At 42.0% G+C, this 21,596-nt stretch overlaps 1 protein-coding gene across 1 annotated transcript in view; it reads right to left on the minus strand.

Annotated features, from left to right (window-relative positions):
- Positions 1–21,596, minus strand: part of LOC149153294 (homeobox-leucine zipper protein HOX32-like) — a 218,600-nt gene that overhangs the window by 113,361 nt on the left and 83,643 nt on the right. Inside the window, exons 7-9 of the mRNA XM_089439722.1 lie at positions 4,687–4,800; positions 4,409–4,492; positions 4,027–4,170 (exon numbers count right to left, since the gene is read on the minus strand). Coding sequence (XP_089295848.1) covers positions 4,027–4,170; positions 4,409–4,492; positions 4,687–4,800 — 342 coding nt within the window. The remainder of the gene's footprint in view (positions 1–4,026; positions 4,171–4,408; positions 4,493–4,686; positions 4,801–21,596) is intronic.

Consider the following 21,596-nt stretch of genomic DNA (forward strand, 5'->3'; position numbering starts at 1 on the left):
GCAAAGCTCCAAGAGCCTGTTGCACCGCATCATGTGTCACTGCATACCACCACACTCCATGAAATGCCACTGTATGTCGTAACCTATCCCTATACACCACTGGATACCCTCGTCTACGGCTACCATCTTGTACCCTCCTATGTCATGCCTGTGTCACTACACCTATCACTCCCCGCACGTCCTCAATGCGATGCGAATCACTCCTCCTACCCCACAGTGTAAACCAACATGTTATGGTATACCACCATGTATCTCCATGCTCCTTTGCACACCACTGCTCCTCATTGCATAGCCCTGCACACCACTGGGTGCTATGGCCTAGAATTGGGTTTGTATGCATCAGGCCACATCCTTCTATATAACACTGAAAGCTATGACCTGACTCTGTGTAGTCTTGTGTACCACTACCTACTATCATACCACCCCATAACATATGGTATCCTGCATGTGCCAAAGTGTCTGCCACTCTGATAGTGACCCCACCATGACACGCGTCATGTCCCCTCGTCCATCCTTGGCTCTCCCTTTAAGTCACAACATTGTGCTACTAGGAAGTGACTTTTATTCTAAAAGTGAGTTATGTCCCCCTTTCTCACTTTTTTATTTACAAAATAACTATAGAAGGCAAAATTTGGCAAAATCAAATATTCCAATTAGCTGGGGCTAATTAGGAATATTACAGATACCATGTTGGAAAATCAAGGTCTTTGAAGACTAGTGTTGATTTTTCTTACTTGATAATTACTTGTGATATTTGTTGGGTTTTATTATTTAGTTTTACTTCTTCAGCAAGTAATTACCAAAACATGAAGATCACAAAGACACAAAGAACACAAGAGATAGGCTCCACGCTAGGGCAAAACCCCACAATTGTAGAAAACCCGAACAATCCTCTTCTTATAGAATTAGATCAAAATGAGACCTCCAAGACCCAAAGACCAAGACAACTTCCTCCATAAGATCCCCAAGTCAGCCCTTCTCCCAAGTCACAGTGAAAGGCAAGCTTCTTCAAACTTCAATCAAACTGCACAATCATATCACTGTCCTATTACCAACTTCAAAGAAATTTCGGCGTTGCTATAAATTGCAAACTTCTTCATATTTCAGCCTTGTCACAAAGTTGCAAACTGCTTCAGATTTTCGGCCCTGTCACAAAGTTGCAGACTGCTTCAGATTTTCGGCCCTGTCATCAAAACTTCAGAGAACTTGTTTATCCTTCCACAGAGACTCGCATATCCCTTCCACTGAAACCTGCATGTCATTTCAGAACCTGAACGAACTGCCTCTGTTTTGGAGGATTCACGCCTATAAATAGTTGTTCTCACATACGAACAGACACGTCCCTTTGAGTGAGCCGACTTGACCATCTGGAGGGCTGACTTGGTCTTATGGAGGTCAATTTGACTCTTTTTTGACTTAAACAAAGAATTATTTTCCTTTTTCTTATAAAGAGTCCAAATGGACTTCAACTCAAATTCAATTCTTTGACTCAATCAAAACCTAGAAGCATGAAGAACATGCTTGACCTAGACTAGAGCATAAAACACATGCTTAAATAAAATTATTTTTCATAAAATACAAACCGATACAAGTACAAAAATAATTATGAAGGCTGAACCTAGTTACTTTTCCAACAAAAACCCACAAGGGGGAAAACCCAACAAAAATACTTCTCTTATAGATTCAGATCAAAATGAGATATCCAAAACCAAGACCAAAATCGCCACCAAAATGTCAAGTCAAACCCTTCTCCAAGTCAACTCCAATGTCAAATTCAAACATGGTCAAACTGTCCCAAATCTGGTCAACTCCTGAAATTTTGGCCTTGCAGTAGCACAAAAAAAAATTGTCCTTCAAGTTTGAAATTCGGTCAAGAAAAATTATCTCTTCTTTGACTTTAATTCACTCTCCTTTTACTTCTGTTTTTAGTCCTCCTTCGCATGCTTCAGATGTACTTCTTGTGTGAATGAATGATCTCCAAATGAGTCGAACTGCCTCTTATATATAGCTGTCCAGGAGGGTCGAATAGGTGGCTCTTGGAGGCCCAGGCCAACCTGTTCCAAGGAGGACCTATTTTGACCATTTTGGTGACTTTGACTCAAAGAAAAAAAAAACTTTACAAAATGTCCGAATGGGACTTGAATCAAATACATTTCTTTTGACTCAATAAATTATTTTTACTCAACTGACTCTATAAACATGAAGAATATGCTTTGACCAAAAAGAAAATAATAATAATGAATATAATAAATATGTCAATGATAAAATTACATTTTATTACATTATAAAGACCGACACTAATTACATTTTTCAACATCTTCTTCTAGAGGAAGAGTCATTACCTTTGCCCATAAGAGGGAATCACAGTTTATATCTCTGATTTCATTAGATAATTCATGATTGTTAGAGACACTATTATATTATTGGATGATATTTTGAAGGCAGGTCCAATATTGATGTCTGATGTATCACTTGACATCTTAAATATCATGTTTTTTCATATTAATGTGGCAATGCACTTATTCGATGTTGCTGCTGCTTTGGATGTTTAAAAAATTCAAAAAAATAAATAATTTTGTATTTTGTAATGTATTTTGATATTTTCACTGATGTTACCGATAGTTTCTTTCCAAACCCTCAATGTTAGGTCCTAATCTATACATTCCTTTATGCACGTCGCATATTTAGACATATGCAAGGCTCTGCCCACAATAAAAGCACACAATATCACATACAAGTATATCTCTAGATGTGATGCTGGATGGATGCCCTCTAGATACACACACGAGAGAGAGAGAGACACGTGTAATATATGCAGCAGTCTGCTTGAGATAAGCCTATAGATCTGTGCATAATGTAGGATATCTACCTGCTACCGAAGCAGATTATATGTATTCGCTACAAGACTCGAAAAATACTCTAACTACAAAAGTTTGTAATAACTAAATCCCCTTTTAAATTGTATTTAAGAATTCCTGATCATCAGCAATCAGTTAAGACAATGAATAGTTTGCTCTTATGCATGGTAATAAGTTTTTCCATTTAGCTATCATTTTATGAGAGGGCCATGTAGGAGGTAATGAAACTGGACAGATAGATTCCTTCCAGCGATCAATCAGTATAGAGCCAATGCAGGCTTTACAACAGTGAATTCAATGTCAATCAGTATAGAGCCAATGCAGGCTTTACAAGAGTGAATTCAATGTCAATCAGTATAGAGCCAATGCAGACTTTACAAGAGTGAATTCAATGTTGTTGTGGTTATAATGATTGTAATTTGTAATGCTGTAGTCTAATTTTTCTACGTTTTGGCCCTTTTCCAGTCATGTTTTCTGGCCAATTTTGCCTGAAATCTAGCAGGGATTTGTTGGAATCACAAGTTTGAGCTGTATAATCTGCGCAATCCAAGAAGAACCCTAGGGGGTTTTCGGGGTGCTGAATCCACTTATGCATTCAAAAACACATTTTAAACAATGAAAAATCACAATCTTGCAAAAATTGTATCACTGGATTCTGATAAAAAAGCTAAAACGTAGAACAGTTAGACTGCACCGTTTATAAATTATAACATATAGCGAGTTCAAGATCCGATCAGGAATCAAGCTTGGTTTATTGCATGAGAACCTCCAAAAGGAAAGGCCACATAGAAATCAATAACCATTGATTGTATTTCGGATTTCCCTTCAGCCATCTTTAATTGTGATATTGGAAATTTGGAAGATAACTCAGACCAGATGCAAAATTGAAACGATAAAGCTGTGCATTAACTAACATTTTATAGATCAGTTGACGTGGCAAACAAAACATTTGCTAAGCCTCTCTCCTGAATTATGGCATGCCAAGCTACAAGACAAAAAACTCTGTCGTTGATTAAGTCTGAAGTGAATCTTTTATGATTGAATGAATTTCATGACGAACAAAAGAACTTTTGAAATACCACCATAAACATTCACATCCAAACACAAAGATAAAACTCATTGTTATCAGCAGAATTGAGAATCCTTAAGTGGCAAGAAAGAGAGAAACCTCCAGGTCCATGTGATCAACAATGTAAACAATTGATCCAACACCTCCACATGGACGGATTAAATATCCACTTGAAAGCATCTCTGCTCTGACAAAACCTTCATTTGGAGGTACCATATCCAGGTTCAGTGAACGTTCACAAACCTGATATATAGTGAAACAAAATGTCATTATTTCATCAATCACTCTATATAAGCTGATTTATCTGGATTTCATACGTCCAGTACAAAGAGATTACAGAAGTGGACAGAAACATAAAAAGGGGAAAGCGATTAATAGATCTGTGCATGCATTACAAATAAGCACTAGAAATGAACAGAAATGGATCAAAAAACATAGACAAAAAGATTGCCCGTAATTTATAATGTAAACAGAACTTTACCACCAAGTTTCTGTCCTCGAGTACCGACGTATATCGTAATGTGCAAAAGTCTCGACCTTGGGTAAGAGTGGTTGAAGAATACATCTATATCACATAAGTCATATGTTTCTTAGTTTAAACATTAAGCTATATTACATTCACAGCCAAAAAGAACACTAGTGGTTTTTCTACTCTCACAATGAATTCAGCCACCTAGGCTGCAGTTTTTCTATAAGTACTGAATGTATACAAATCCTAGGTTATTTTAAAATGCCAAAGACATAAAACATGGAAGTTACCTGAGAGTACAACAACTCCACCGTTGCACCACTGCTAGTTGTGAATGCACCTAAAATTTCCATTCGACGGGTATCACAGCACCATCCAGGACGATCTTTAAGAACATCTGCAACCTGAACAAGCATACAATTTAGTTCTGATTCTTTTGCAACAGGTTCAAACTGAAGGTAAAGTCTGAATAAACAACACCGACATAGGATATTTTACAAGAACAGAAAATGGTCAGTTGAAATATGTATCATATTAGACGTATTACATTATTAATGACAAGGACGGCATCAATGGTCAGCTCTAAAAATCAGTTAAAGTGACATAAAAATAGACACGGAGGATAAGTGAATACGTTTTTTATCAGAGAAACTCTTGAAGAATTTCAACCATTTTTGAAGCACAAGACAGCCCCTTTATTTGGCAAATTGGCAGGCTAAGCCTATTACAGATGGCCCCAGTAATCTGCGCAGATAAATCCATGAGTTCTCTGTTAGGCCAAAAGAAACTATGGAATATGGCTATGATATGGACTGCAGGATCCAAAATACTAGAAATGCTAATCCCAGTGTGATCCGGGAGGATCCAAAAGTGCCTGAAAATAAAAAGTGCTCAAAACTTGAACAGTCTCAAACGGACTTCGTACGAGAAGGTTATCACGTTTTAAAGTTTTCTATAAACAATGAAAAATGATGGATAGGGGAGCCACGTGGCATGTCCATACAAGTGACATGTGGCAGTCTATACGGTGATATGTGGTATGTCATACAACTGATGTGGCAAGAGTAAATGCTGACACATGGCAAGTATAGATGATGTGGCAGTTAGTCAGTAGGTGACGTGGCAAAGTCTGGAGCTGACATGACATGACGTAGCATTAACGAGACAAACACGATCGGAATGCATTCTTGTAGCTTAGCATTGTTACATAGCTACTCAGCAAATGGCAGAAACAATGGTAAGAACGTCCTTAGTGGCAATATGCAACAACCTCCGCATAAAATAAATGACATAAGTAAATACTAGTGATCAAGTGAAGAACAGAAGAAATTAATGAGGAATTAACAATCAAGTCCAATATTTGTTGAAAGAAACTTAGCCTAATGTACACACAGGTCCAACTATGTTTGTTACAACCAATGTGGCAGATGAGAAACCCTCAAAGGATAAAGAAAAAGGAATTGTCGTTACGGAGAACAAAGTTGCAGTCCCTTCACAGTCATCCATGTCTTTTACACCTACCACCTTTAATGCTTTAGAAGATAATTCAGGACCTAGGTTTTTGTCTTCCACTGATTTTGACAAAAACACTTTCAACTTGACAGTGGTCCAACCAGAAATTAAAGTAGCAACTGCACTGATTGGTTACATGACTACTTCAGTTAAAGTGGAAGAGACCCAAAATAACAAGTTTTGGGAGAAGTAGACCTAGAGAAGGTAGAAGCAACAAGAAGATCTGGTGAAGGCAGAAGTAGCTAGCAGACCTGGTGAAGGTAGTAGTAGCAAGCAGACTCAGTGAAGTAGGTTGGTGGTTACAAATATTTGTAGCAGTGGGGATTGATGTCTCCAGTAGGTTGGTCCCTACAAATTCTTGAATCTTAGGGTGTTGGAGAATGCAATAGGGCAACTATTAATTCAAATAATAGAGTTTAAGCTTCTGTGATCCATATCAAGTTAAGAAAGATTCTTCGGCGAAAATCACATGGAATATCATTTGTCGACGCGTTTCGAACCAACTAGTGTGGTTCATCGTCAGGACAAGTTGAAGCAACAGATCCAGCTTAGCATGATAAATAGTTTGAGCAGAGACTCCAACGGCTAATTTTGACCTTAGGACCAGGTCAAATTCTTATTTACTATTTTTAAGGAAATCAGTTGAATTCGGTAAAAAGGATGGTTATAAAAAGGGAATCTGTTTATTTGTTTAAATTAAAATATATATATATATATATATATATAAAAGGTAGGATTAAATGGTTGGTTTGATAGTATATTTATTTATTTATTTTATTCAATTTATAAAATAAATAAATATACTATCAAACCAACCATTTAATCCTACCTTTTATATATATATATATATATATATATTTTAATTTAAACAAATTCCCTTTTTATAACCATCCTTTTTACCGAATTCAACTGATTTCCTTAAAAATAGTAAATAAGAATTTGACCTGGTCCTAAGGTCAAAATTAGCTGTTAATTTAGCCGTTGGAGTCTCTGCTCAAACTATTTATCATGCTAAGCTGGATCTGTTGCTTCAACTTGTCCTGACGATGAACCACACTAGTTGGTTCGAAACGCGTCGACAAATGATATTCCATGTGATTTTCGCCGAAGAATCTTTCTTAATATTAATTCAAATTCTCCTTAACCTCAATAATTATTTGTGAATGTTTAGTTATCTTCTTATGTTTCTTTGTTAGATTTTTTCATCAAACAATTATTAAGAGAAAAACAATAAAGATAATGGACACCTACTCAACCAGCTTCCATCTTCAACTTCGGCCCCCAGCGTCGACCTACAACTCCAACCTTGTAGTTGTTGCAGAAACCCTAATTATGGCACCTGACAATTCTTCAAAACGTCTTCCTTCAAACAAACTAAGGTCTCTAAAATCAAACTAGACCAAATCAAAGTATTTGGTTCTCCTGCAACTTGAATCTGCAATTTTGACCTCCGAAAATTCAGACCTGCAATTTTCAGCCTTCCTTGAAGCTGCATAAACCCTAACTTTCGCATGTGTGAGAGAATAAGGCCCAAAAACAAATTTTCCTTGTTCTTCTAGACTTCTTCTTGCTTCTTTGATCTTTGCTCTAACTTCCTTGATATTCCTTGCTCTAGATCGAACTTCTCTCTTGAGAGATCGAATTGGTGACTAAATGAAGTCAAATCTGCTCTTATTTATAGGCTTTCCATGAGGTCGAATAGCCTCTTCTAGGTTGGCTTGTACTTGGAGGTTCAAGGAACTTTCTAGACTCAAAATCAATATCTTTTACATGTTACAACTTGCCCAATAGGGTCTTATACAATTGACAAGGACTCTATTGACTCAAGAAAAATATTCTTTTGACATGACAAACCCTAGAAGCATGAAGAACATGCTTGACCTAGATGACCATCAAAATGGAGCATGAAACCCATGCTTAAAATAATATTTTTCTTTCTTCTTTTTCTTGTAACATAAGATATACATAATGACATGAGTACAACGACAATTTTGAAGATTGAAACTAGGTACATTTTCCAACACTTCCTCTTAACTAGGGAGGTATTCATGATTGTACCACTGGTACAAAGTTATTCTCAAACTGAAGAGTTCTCATAAGAAGAGTCAGATTGGTAAGCCATCTTTAAGCATCAACATCATGACCAACATTGTCAACATAGTAAGGCCTTAACTTGACAAGCTCTTTCTTATACAAGAGCATAATGTTGGGAGGATTTATGTGAGATACCACACTACCTCTTCAAGGTACATACCTCATCCGAATGTTCACTAGGTATGTCCTTTTTGGACTATTCTTATCTTGGATTCTCAATCGTCAAAGAATATCGGTCCTCTTCGACCACTCTTGTCTTGGATACCTATCAAATCCCCAAAGAGTGTCAGTGCTGTTACCCACAATTTTGTAGGTGATATCCCTAGGAGAATTTTTTTCTCCAAGATGGTCCTCGGTCAGCAGCCACCAACCACCAACTAGCTCATTTTGCCATTTCTCCGCCACCTGAGCCAACCATGTGGTCTCACCCAATGTGGAAAAAGTCAAAGTCAGAATTAAATCGGCAAGGGTCCAAAAGTTGAAAAAGTTGTTAAAGTCGGGAGTTCTTTGAAAAAGTCGGCAAAATTTACAAAATACAAAAATATTCATTTTTTAAAAATTCCGAACTTTTTCAATACAATCCTAACTTTTTCAATAAAATCCCAATTTTTTCAAAAAAAAATTAAAAAATCGTTAAAGAAACTACCTCATTCACGATTTTTTGGAAAAAGTCATGATTTAATCCCGATTTTTTCCCGACTTCTTCCACACTGGTCTCACCCATCTGCCATGATCGTATGTTTGAAGGTGGGCCTCTCGAACCTAAAGGTATGCCTTGTCATTTGGTAATTGAGTATTGTAGTTTTCTTATCATGGACACTTCTTGGCATGGGTTAATGGGGGGATTAGGCAGGAAAAATGGGTTAGGTGTGTGCTCTTGTCTCCTAGACCCCTTTTGGATTTCAACCTTGGATTCTAGTCTTGTGGGATCTCTTTTAGTGACCATTTGGCTTTAGGGATGGTATTTCACAAGAAACCTTGATTTTGGTTGCGTGGTCCCACTCCCTCATCCGCATATATTACCCCCTTTCCATTCATTATTACCCCATTCATCATTTCTCCCACCTAGGTCCACATTCTTCCACTGGGTCCACATAGGGCTAGCTTTCCCCTTCCCCTTGTCCATACCTTGGGTTATGCCTAGAATGATGCCCCAGAGGTTGATGCAACTCAAAAGAAAGATAAAAACATAATTGGCCACATTCAATAGAAAAATGTACCACAAAATGCAAAAGATGGCCGGGAAAAACACATTTAGAATGTGGGCAAAACCCAATACATGATCTCTACCCCATCATCATGGCCATCACCCTGGTTCCTACAGGTTCGATGAGCCTCCTTCATCATATAGGAACCCATGATTGTCCCAACCCCTGGTGGGCAATGAACCGCCCCACCTTAAAAGGGGTATTCACTATTATATCTCACACATCATGCTCTTACCCCTCAAGCCCTCAGCAATCAAACAAAGAAAAATCATAAAAAGGCAAAAGGCATATAAAGAAAGGTGAAAAAATCAAGGTCGGGGCACCTCACGTACCATGATTGCTCCCTCCTATACATCATAAACCCATGAATGGGCTTCCCTTTTATTAGCTACCCTTGCACCCCAGCATGTGGCCTAGGGCTGCTCCTTCTCATCCCCTACTTCATTCACCTATCTATCGTATTATCCCCTTTAGAAGTAGAAACCACCTAGTAGGATACTTGATCAACCCCATTTGGAGTTTGGGAGACATTGGCACATCCCGAAGCCCATTATGGAAGGGCAGGCCATTATGAAGTCCCCTCTTGTGGTCCATGGTTGGTAAGTTCATTTACACGATTTCTCTAATGACTTGTTGTACTGGAAGGCTAGGGGACGCATTGGATCTTATGCAGGATTGCAGATGGTCTCCATCTTGGGTTTGGTCACCCTATACGGGGTCCTAATCCTCCGGAGGCTACATTGGCACATGTAGGGTGTGTGTTGAGAACCATGGGCCTCCACAGCAGTAGACAACACTCCATGGATCCCCGAGGATGTTCAGAGATTGCTCGAGATTCACCTATTGGACGAGGAAAATGCACCTAGTTCACCATTACCCAATCGGCCCCACAGATGTACCATGCACTTAGCAGCTGACCCAGTGCTTGTAGGATGATGTGGCATTGAAACACATAAACTATTTTTTATATAATAGGCATCACCTACACCATCATCAAAGCCCTTGCAGATGATCTACAGGGATCTTCGACTCATTTGGAGACCCATTGTTGATTTTTGGGTAGCATCGGATGCGCTCTAGCTCCAAAATTTTCTGGAGGGGCTAGAACGCATGAGATCTCCAAGACCCAGAAATCGTTTGGTGAAATTCCACCCAGATTGTATTTTATTAAAATAATTAATATTTTTAATGGGATTCCTAAGTCTAAACTTAGGAAAATTAAAATATTAACGGGTATTAATGAAAATATGGGTGAGAAGCTTCTAAGAGATGAGGATCAAGTCTAATTAATCTTAGCCGTTGATTAGAGATTAGATCACGGCCATTGATTTCTCAACAGAAAAAGTATAAAAGGAGGCTTGGGGTCAGTTGGAGATTACACGCATAGAGAGCAGCACTTGAGCTAGTTCGAAATTTCGGGGCGTGATTTGCTGAGAATTTCGGAGAGAGTTTCTAGTGCAAAGAGGGGTAGTTCTGCAGAGGGACTTTAGTCCAAGGCCAAGAATACATAGCAGAGAGGCATAGCAGCACCAGGGAGAGACAACGCAACTCCAGAAAGGGTGACGCAAAGGTTAGAGGAGCTGACGCAGTCACTTAGAGGCAGCGCTGGGGTTTCTGTGAGGCAAAGAGAGAAGCAGTTCAGCAAATCTATTTCTGAGCCATGAAGGCTCACTGAGAGGGTGACACAGCTCCTAGAGGAGGTGACGCAGTTCCAGTGCAAAGCTTGGAGCAGCGATCGCTGCATAGCACTGGGGACAGCGCAGTCACCTGTGGGGTTTGTTCATCCAGTTGCTGGATTCGCCAAAATATCTGTCTCCAGATAGAGGTACTTCTGTCGGGTTTATTCTCTGTTGGGTGAGCCGGATTTGGCACCCTAGTTGTATTTAGAAATCTACTTAATAATAAAACCCTCATATCTGTTGCACCAGTTTTCCTGCATTGGGTTTTTCCGAGAACGTTTAGTCCAAAAATAAGTGTGTTCTTTGTGTGGTTGTCTCATTTAATTTTTTTAGTGCTCGATCTGTATATTGGTGTAGGCTGCAGTGTATTTGCATTAATATTTTCTGAATACTTCTGAAAATAACTTGTAAAATGAAAAACACAAGTAGGTAATGCAAATCAATTTGTGCAGTAGGATTTCTAGTTTATTAGATTCAGAAATTTTCACACCCATGAGGTTATTATTGTGCCCCCACACCCATTGGGAGCACCACAGGTTTATTGTTTGGAGAACAAGGGGCCAATCCCTTGTCCATCACTTTTGAGAGTCCTATTATTCATTATCGTACCTATGGACCTCATCGGGCCTCTTGGAGGGCCCTACAATATGTATGATTCATCATCTAACCTCTTAAGAGGCTTATTGCTTCATTTGTGAGCTAGTTTGGTGGGTTTGTCACCAAAAGTTAGGTTATTAGCACATTATTTTATTTTTGGGGCTTATGTAGGCCTAGGAGACTAATTCGAACTCCTCATTAGTGTATAAATACAAGTGAGATGAGTTCATTTTCTCATCATCACTTTGGATCAGATCTCTTCTCTCTCTCGAGAATTTCACACTTTTTCTTGGAGTATGAATTGCAGCTTTATGGATGAATTTTGATGTTTAGATTTGGATTACCTTATCTTGGAGATTCTCTATTGTCAAATTGTGGATGGTTGGATATGTTCTATTACGTGTGAGTACATTCTTTTAATATTATTCTTGTTTTACCTTATCATATACATTGGATTGGGAATTTTCCTATTTTTAGGGCTAATTGTTGCATGCATTTACTGCTTAAATTGTGGAATTTTGTCTCTATATAGCATCTCTCAATGTACGGGCCATGTAATTTTGAATGAAAGTTCCTAGCGATAATTATATCAATGAATTCATCTTGATAAGCCATCATCTTTTGCAAGTCGAAGTATAAAAGTTGTAAGGTTTGTTCCCTTTGCCCTAGAAGGCAAGCGAGGTAGTCTTAAGGCCTCATTGACTGAGAAACAAGGTCCTCATTCATATTTATGATAGACTCCATTCTCCCAAGATTAAGGCATTGATCTACCAAGAGGTGGTCACTCAAAACTTAACTCTTTTTCACCTTTTTCTAGGTCTAGCCAAGTTGGGTCACTTAGGGCATCATTTTCCCGACAATGAAGTCCTCCAAAAAGTTTGATCTCCTAGCCTCTCCTGCGCTAGTGTGTCCTCAAGGCATCCTCCAATTTTGAAGGCATTCTGACTATGGAGTTGTGAGATAACCCAAGCCCTAGCTCCGGATCAAACTTTGCCCTGGTATCCCTAAGGCTAGTGCCTCATAGGATCAATTTGACACCTTCAAGTAAAAATTCTTTCTTTGATCCTTTCCCCTTCCTTGTTTAGGTTAAAAACATCATTGGTTGCTAGATTCTTGTCTCTTAACCTTGGCTAGGTCCACTTGGTCACATGTGGTCCCACTCCTTTAGAAAGACAATTTTTCAAGAACCATCTGGGATACCAATTTTAATAAGGATTTTAGGGATTGGGAAACTCTTTCACAAGTCATATTCCCTAAACTTAACCCTTAAATCCCCACATCCTTCTCCTAGAAGACATTGTACCTTGCTTGGAAAGCAAGCAAGCTCCATTCTTGACTCTCTTCTAGAAAGGGATTGTTTGGGTCACTTTATATCCATTTCTTGATTTATCCTTCCTTTGTGACTCCATATATACCGGGTCTCCTCCCATCAGTGAAAATCCGTAAATAGTAGGGAGCCTTAACTGAGGTGATAGTGGGTTGAGTCTCCATTTGTTGCCTTTGGTCTAGCATTTGACCCTTTAGGAATCCCCTTTAGGTCCCCTACTAGTTTGAGCGGTAACAAGGCCATTTCCTATCTTGGATTTTTTATATCCTAAAGGAAATCATAGATGCTTATCCAATCCCCCATTCTTCATTTTCCCTCCATGGCCTTCACTTAGATGTATGGCTATTAGTCTTGGTCAAGTGCATGATACATGAAGTATAGAATATAAATGTGATGTCAATCATACTCCCTCTCAACCAAAGAGGAGATCCTCATTCCATCTTGATTGGGAAATTAATCCTTGCTCCTTTTCATGCATTCAAGGAGACTCTTTTTACTCCCTCTCAAATATAGAGGAGATTTTTAATTTCCTTTTAATTTGGGAATTCATAACCACAAGCTCTTTGGCTTGTCCTCATAGTTGCATGGCTCCTTCTTTACTTTGTATCTCATTCTATTTAGGTTCTTTCTTCCTACATGTTGTGGAGCCATCTTCTTCCTTTCATCTTGTGACGGGGTTTAGGCCATCAACCTTTCATATCATCAATGAAGGAATTGCATTTAGCCTTCCAAAACATGAAACTGATCTTCATGAATATGAGGTTATCTTCTTATACTACTACCTTTCAATCCCAAGATGATGATGTAAACATCTTGACTACATAATTGCCAAAACCATATACTCAATCCATATGAATTGAGTTCAACACCAATAGTTGAACTTGCCTCAACTATCATCATGTATTATGTCATGTCCCTTCTCAAACACATTTGTAACAGGTTATCTCTACACATTTTTGCACATTTTTGGCTAAGGAAAAGGACCTAGCAGTTTCGACTTAGGGACTTAGGAGAAATTTCGGCTTAATTAGATTGCTAGTGGAAGGTGGGGGCCACCCACGTGGGAATTCGAACTAGGCCATTCGAATGGCTTGGAGGGAATTCGAAATGCTGATTGGAGGGGGCCACATGAGGCAAGGAAGGCCCACGAAGACAAAAGGAGGAGGAGGCTCTCATTTGGATCATTCATTCACCTTGCATATCGAATTTACTTGACTATTTGCTCAGCTGCTTAGCCGAGTCAACTGGCTGTTCAGCCACGAATCTCTCAAGCGGGAGATTCAACCTTACCTTCAGGGGACTTCGAGTGCCCACCCTAGGAAGGCAGTTCCACAAGCATTTTCAGGAGATCCGGGGAGTTTCCACAACACCATCACTCAGCTACACTCAGGAAATGCGTATTTTTGGGCCACAGTGAGAACACGCAGAGGGAGATTGAGCCACATTGGATCAGCCAATTGCCGGAGGAGCCAAGGAATCTGAAGGACAGCATTGGGCCAGCATTCAGTGAGAGTTTTGGAGCCAAAGAAGCCAGCAACCCAGCAGTTCGAATTCCAGGCCTGGGAGACAGCATAAATGGTCAATTCAGCAATTTCGTGGGCCTTGAGGGCAAGAGCTACAACCCAGAAACTCATTCGGGAAGTCAAGCGATTTGTAGGAGGGGTCATCTTAGCATTCTTGGACACTTTCCAGGAGGTTTTACAGTCAGAATCGAGCAAGCCGAGTTTTGCAGTTGCAATCGCAGTTGGGCTCCTTGGGGGTCGAATTTCAGAAATCTGAATTAGCCAAATTACTTCATGGGTTTTCTGGGTTTAGGCCAAGGAGTAAGGAGCTCGAATATCATAATTTTCTGAGCACGGGAAGTAGTGATTCCAGCCCTTTGAAGTCAATAGAAAGAGCAGTTTTCTAGGCAGCGCAGTGCAGTTTGGTGCAGCAGTTGTAGCAGCCTTCAGTTTAGCCATTGCTCACCTGGGTTTGGTCATGCTTGTCCATTGAGACAAGCCCAGGTGCACCATTCTATTTACTATTGTATTTTTCTCTTGAAGAAAATGGCTCAGCAATTCCTTATTCTCAGCATTTCCGTGGGTGCTTAGTGTCTATTTCGTTTTTATGTTGTTGAACTGTTTGTATGCTTGTATATCACTTGTATTCCTACTTAGGAACATTACAGTGGTATCAAAGCCTAGGTCTTGGCTCAGTTGTGGGGATTTTCTCCTATGAGAGAAGGGGACCAGCAGAACATCACATAAGAAGGCAGAGATACCAGAGCAAAGAAATAGAGATGGAGATTACTCCATATATGGAGGACAGGGGGAAAGCAGTGGTAGAAGAGGAGGACATGGTGGAACCCAAGAGCAGGGAAGAGATGGCTTTCGACAACCTCTTGAAGGCTTTGAATGACTTAGCAAAGGGCCAGAAAGAGATGTTGGAGGAGATAAAGATGCAGAACAGAGAGAGAACCACTCCTAGAGGGTTTCTATTTGGGGAAACTTCTGGAGCCTCCCAGCCATTCGATCACCCCTCACCAGCAGCACAACACCCATCAGCTAGTGGGCCAACTCGAGCCACACTGCCCTCTTTCGTACCTGTGGCACAGATCGAACCAGCAAGGGGTGAAGACCCCACACAGATGGGAGAACATTTCAGAGAGTGGCAATCTATGGGTGCAGACTTCAGGGAAGCACTCTCTTTCAGAGATTTCTGCAAGCTCAAGCAAAATGAGAAGAGAAAGGGCTATGGAGGACAGGGTACACAGAGCTATGAGCTGCAGAGGACCATAGGGAGGATGTACTTCCCTACATTCGATGGCACTGCCAAGTGCACTGCTAGGGCTTGGGTTGAGAAGATGGACACCTACTTCCAACTCAACCGGATGACAGAACAGGAAGCCATCAAGATGGCCACGCTGCACATGGAGGAGGAAGCCCATAACTAGTGGTTTCATGGCTTGGCCACCCTGGGGCATGCCAATGTGGCTTCTTATGAGGATTTCACCAGGAGGCTGGTGGATCCGAAGGGATCTGGAGGCCCATTTCAAGGACTTGACCCAACTGCGCCAGACAGGCAACCCAGAGTAGTGTATTTCAGAGTTTCTGCGAGTGTCAGTGATGGTTTTGGATCTATCAGAGGCTCGGAGGGTATATACCTTCATTGAGGGCTTACTTGAGCACCTGCATGCACTGGCGAAGTCACGTAGACCCTCCACGCTGCAGGAGGCTGTTTTTTGCACTAGAGATCTACAGGGGGCCATCCCCAAGACTAGAGCACCTTTCCCTGCACGGACCCCTTTTCCACAGAAGGGGCATGACACTAGACCTCCACCTCAGAGAACCACCCAGGGGCGGGGGCAGCTGGATGATGAGACACGGAAGGACCTCAGGAGGAGGAAGTTGTGCTTCACTTGCAGGGAGCCCTGGGCACCAGGCCATCGGTGCACTGCTGGCAAAGCACATTATATTGAGGTCTTTTTAGACAGTGACCAGGAGGACGAGTTGGAGCAGGAGTGTGGTGTGGGAGATGGTGAGAGTCTGGCAGATAGGGGACCACCACCACCACCTCCACAGGGAGGGGCATCCTTTGCCCCATCCAGGGGAGTCCTTGCTTCTTTATGCGGGGTCCCCAAATTCTTGACATTGAGGATCAGAGGCACCATACAGGGACAGCGGGTGTTAGTCCTAGTTGACAGTGGGGCTACCCACAACTTCATAGATGCCCAGTTGGTTCAGAGGAGGGGCCTCACCACGACTGAGTTTGAGGACTTTTCAGTCCTAGTACCAGGTGACCGTACCATGCAGTGCACTCGATATGTGCCTGCTTTGACAGTAGTTATGGGGAACTACTCGATGACGGACCACTTCTTTGTGGTCGATGTGCCAGACACCAACGTGGTGATGGGTGTCCAGTGGTTGTACTCCCTTGGGTGAGTCACTACTGATTGGAAGAAACTGGAGATGGAGTTCACCGGGCTGGATGGAAAATCAGTTGTTCTCAGAGGCATGCATTCCTATCCACCCCAGACAGTCTCAGCCCACAGGATGGAGGCAGATCTGCGACATGGGGACATCGCATGGGCAGTGGAGCTGAGGATTTCGGAGGTTGGGGGACAGGCCCAGCCACCACCACCAGACATACAAGCCTTGTTGGACAGATACGCAGTGGTGTTTGGGGATATTCCACCAGGGCAGCCGCCAGACAGGGGATTCGAGCACACTATTGAGTTGGAGTCGGGTGTGCAGGCGGTGATCACTACCCCTTATAGGCATCCTAAGGCCTATAAGGATGAGATTGAGAGGGCCATTCAGGAGCTATTGGCATTGGGCCATATCAGGCCAAGTTCTAGTCCCTTCGCTTCTTTAGTAGTACTAGTGAAGAAGAAGGATGGGACCTTACGCATGTGCATTGACTACCAGGCCCTCAACCGGAAGACACTAAAGAACAAGTACCCCATCCCCCGCATAGATGAGTTGATGGATGAGCTTAGAGGAGCCAAGTACTTCTCTAAGATCGATCTGCGTTCGAGGTACCACAAATCAAGGTGAGGGATCAAGACATCCCCAAGACAACTTTTCAATGCCATTATGGGTACTTTGAGTTCCTGGTCATGCCATTTGGGCTGACCAATGCTTCGGCTACCTTCCAGTTGTGCATGAACCATGTTTTTCGGAGGGAGTTGAGGAGGTTTGTGTTGGTTTTCTTCGATGACATATTGATTTACAGCAGGATGTGGGAGGAGCATCTCCAGCACTTGGAGGAGGTGCTACATATTCTAGAGGAGCAGCAGTTTTACACCAAATTGTCCAAGTGAGAGTTTGGCTCGATAGAGATGCTCTACTTAGGGCATATCATCGTTGTTGATGGGGTGAAGGTCCACGAAAAGAAGATACGGGTTATTCCTGACTCGCTAGTGCCCTGAGATGTGACAGCGCTGAGGGGTTTCTTGGGTATCTGCACCTACTACAGGAAGTTTAACAAGTGGTTTTCATAGCTGGCAGCACCCTTCACAGATTTGACCAAGAGAGGGGCTTTCGCATGGACTGATGGAGCATAGGTAGCCTTTGATTGCCTCAAGGAGGTGATGAGCAATTGCCCGGTCTTAGCACTTCTAGATTTTTCCTAGCCCTTCACCGTGGAGTGTGATGCATCCGGGGAGGGAGTTGGAGCAGTTCTATCACAGGATGGGCATCCCATTACTTTCGAGAGCCGAAAGCTCCTACCACATGAGCGGTCATATTCCATATATGACAAAGAGATGATGGCCGTCATGCATGAATTGGCCAAATTTCAACAGTATTTGGTAGGCAACAAGTTTTGGGTGAAGACTGATCACAATAGACTTCGTCACTTCATGGGGCAGCAGGACCTCAATGACAGGCAATAGAGATGGGTCAGCAAGGTGCAGGCCTATGACTTCAATATAGAGTATGTGTGAGGAAAGCACAATGTGGTGATCGATGCTCTATCACGAAGACCCGCTGGTCTATCACTCATGAGCATCTGCCATTATTAGAAGGCCGAGCTACTAGTGGAGTACTCCAAGGACAGGAGGGCATACAAGATCTTGGAGGGTTCACATGCAAATGAGTGGTATCGAGTGATGGATGAGGTCATCTATTATAAGGGGCACATTTTTCTGGTGCCCAACTCGCAGTTGAGGGAGAGAGTGCTCCAGGCAGCACATGACTCGCCATTGTCAGGGAACCAGGGGTTCCAGAAAACAGATATGGAAGTCAGGGAGAGATTCACATGGAAGGGCCTCAAGGGGGACGTGCTAAAGCACGTACGGGAATGTGAGGCATGTCAGTGGAACAAGGGGGAGTTGATTCACCCCGCAAGATTGCTACAATGCTTCCCACCCCGAGGGGAAATGAGAAAGCATATCTATGGATTTCATCACGGGGCTCCCCATAGTGCAGGGCAAGGACTGCATTTATGTAATGGTTGATCGGTTAACCAAGTATGTCCACTTTTTCGCCATCCCCACCAGGTATTCGTCTGCACAGGTTACACAGGCTTCCTAAGAACAATGTGAGTGATAGGGATAGCAGGTTCATGGGAAGTTTGGGGCAAGAGCTTTTCAATTTGGTCGGTACCGAGCTCACTCCTAGCACGAGCTACCACCCCCAGACAGATGGCCAGACAAAGCGAGTTAATAAGTGGATGGAGGGGTATTTGAGGAACTACGTGACAGGAAAGCAAAGTGCTTGGATCCAGTGGCTGCATTTGGGCGAGTACTGCAACAACACTACCCACCACATGTCCATTGGTATGACTCCTTTCCGTGCCTTGTATGGATATGATGCATTATCTTTTTCTAATGTTGTTTTTAGAGACAAACGGGCCCCAAGGCCAAAGATTGGATCCAAGAGAGCCAAGACATCCTCAAGGCTCTCAAGGATAACTTAGTGACAACACAGAACCAGCAGAAGGTGTACGCAGACTGGCACTGGACAGAGAGGCATTTCGAGGAGGGGGAGTTGGTGTACCTACAGCTACAGCCATACAGGCAGTCCACATTGAAGCAGATGGGGGCCGAGAAGCTACAGCGCCACTTCTATGGGCCATACCAAGTGATCAGACGAGTTGGGGGGTGGCCTATGAGCTAGAGTTACCTCCAGGGAGCAAGATTCATAATGTATTTCATGCCTTGTGCCTTAAAAAGGTGTTGGGGCAACAGGTGAAAACAGTAGTAGAGTTACCCCCACTAGATGATGACGGCCGCCTGGTTTTGGAGCCTGAGACCATCTTGGAGAGGAGGGAGAGAAAACTGAGGAGCAAAACCATCAGGGAGTTCTTGGTATGGTGGAAGAACTTGTCGGATGAGGATGCCACCTGGGAGGGTGAGCACATTTTGGAGCACCCAGCTCTAAGGTTGCTTGAGGGCAAGCAACATTTGGGAGGGGAGGAATGTCATGTCCCTTCTCAAACACATTTGTAACAGGTTATCTCCACACATTTTTGCACATTTTTGGCTAAGGAAAAGCACCCAACAGTTTCAACTTAGGGACTTAGGAGAAATTTTGGCTTAATTAGATTGCTAGTGGAAGGTGGGGGCCACCCACGTGGGAATTTTAACTAGGTCATTTGAATGGCTTGGAGGGAATTCGAAATGTTGATTGAAGGGACCCACATGAGGCAAGGAAGGCCCATGAAGACAAAAGGAGGAGGAGGCTCTCATTTGGATGATTCATTCACCTTGCATATCGAATTTACTTGATTGTTTGCTCAGCTACTTAGTCGAGTCAACTGGCTGTTTAGCCACGAATCTCTCAAGCGGGAGATTCAACCTTACCTTCGGGGGACTTTGAGTGACCACCCTAGGAAGGCAGTTCCACAAGCATTTTCAAGAGATCTGAGGAGTTTCCACAATACCATCACTCAGCTACACTCAGCAAATGCATATTTCTAGGCCACAATGAGAACACGCAGAGGACAATTGAGCCACATTGGATTGGCCAATTGCCGGAGGAGCCAAGTAATCTAAAGGAAAGCATTGGGCCAGCATTCAGTGAGAGTTTTAGAGCCAAAGAAGCCAACAACCCAGCAGTTCGAATTCCAGGTCTGGGAGACAGCGCAAAGGATCAGTTTAGCAATTTCGTGGGTCTTGAGAGAAAGAGCTACAGCTCGGAAACTCATCCGGGAAGTCAAGCGATTTGTAGGAGGCGTCATCTCAACATTCTTGGACACTTTACAGGAGGTTTTACAATCAGAATGCAGCAGGCCGAGTTTTGCAGTTACAGCTGTAGTTGGCTTCCTTGGGGGTCGAATTTCTGAAGTCTGAATTAGCCAAATTCCTTCATGGGTTTTTCTAGGTTTAGTCCAAGGAGTAAGGAGCTCGAATATCATAATTTTCTGAGCACGGGAAGTAGTGATTCCAACCCTTCGAAGTCAACAAAAAGAGTAGTTTTCTGGGCAGCGCAGTGCAGTTTGGTGCAGCAGTTGTAGCAGCCTTCAGTTCAACCATTGCTCACTTGGGTTTGGTCATGCTTGTCCATTGAGACAAGCCCAGGTGCACCATTCTATTTACTATTGTATTTTTCTCTTGAAGAAGTAATAAAATGGCTCAGCAGTTCCTTATTTCCAGCATTTCCATGGGTGCTTAGTGTCTATTTCGTTTTTCTGTTGCTGAACTATTTGTATGCTTGTATATCACTTGTATTCCTAGTTAGGAACATTACATATTCTTGCAATATCCTTCCAGGTATCAAAACAATATGTTCACCAGATAACCAATATCAAAATATTAATATTAGACTTACATTATCATGATGGCCTTCTCATCAAAGCATCAACTTACTTGAGTTCTTCGAGATCAACATCCTTTCGCATGACCCATCTCTATATAGTACAAGTATACTTCTCCAAGTATTCATTTTAATCAAAGTGCCCATGGATCAAACTTGATTACCAACCTACAATATCTCCCAAGAAGTTATCATTGTTGACTCCCTTACTTTCTTCTGAAGATTATACTTGATGTTAATCAAAATTGTCATTTTTATGCCATGCAATCTTGTGAGAGAGTCTTGATCTCCATCCATTCCAAAGTATGTCAAATTTCTTCTTTCGAGCATCATGCAACCATATGGAAGACTTACCGAGCACACTTTTATATTCAACTCTTTCTGCAAGATTCTTGTAGATATGAACCCTACCCTAGAGAAGTGTTACTTAAAATATGCATACCTTTGCTTCCATATAATCATCTAGCCATCCTTTCTAGAACGACCTTTCTTCTTATAGCTTTCTTTTCCCAGAAGTAGAAAGACTTTCATTATGCCCTTCAC

Source organism: Pinus tabuliformis, chromosome 9, assembly GCF_031772625.1.
Source record: "Pinus tabuliformis cultivar Carrire ecotype Pingquan chromosome 9, CPIR1, whole genome shotgun sequence".
In the NCBI taxonomy this organism is placed as follows: domain Eukaryota; kingdom Viridiplantae; phylum Streptophyta; class Pinopsida; order Pinales; family Pinaceae; genus Pinus; species Pinus tabuliformis.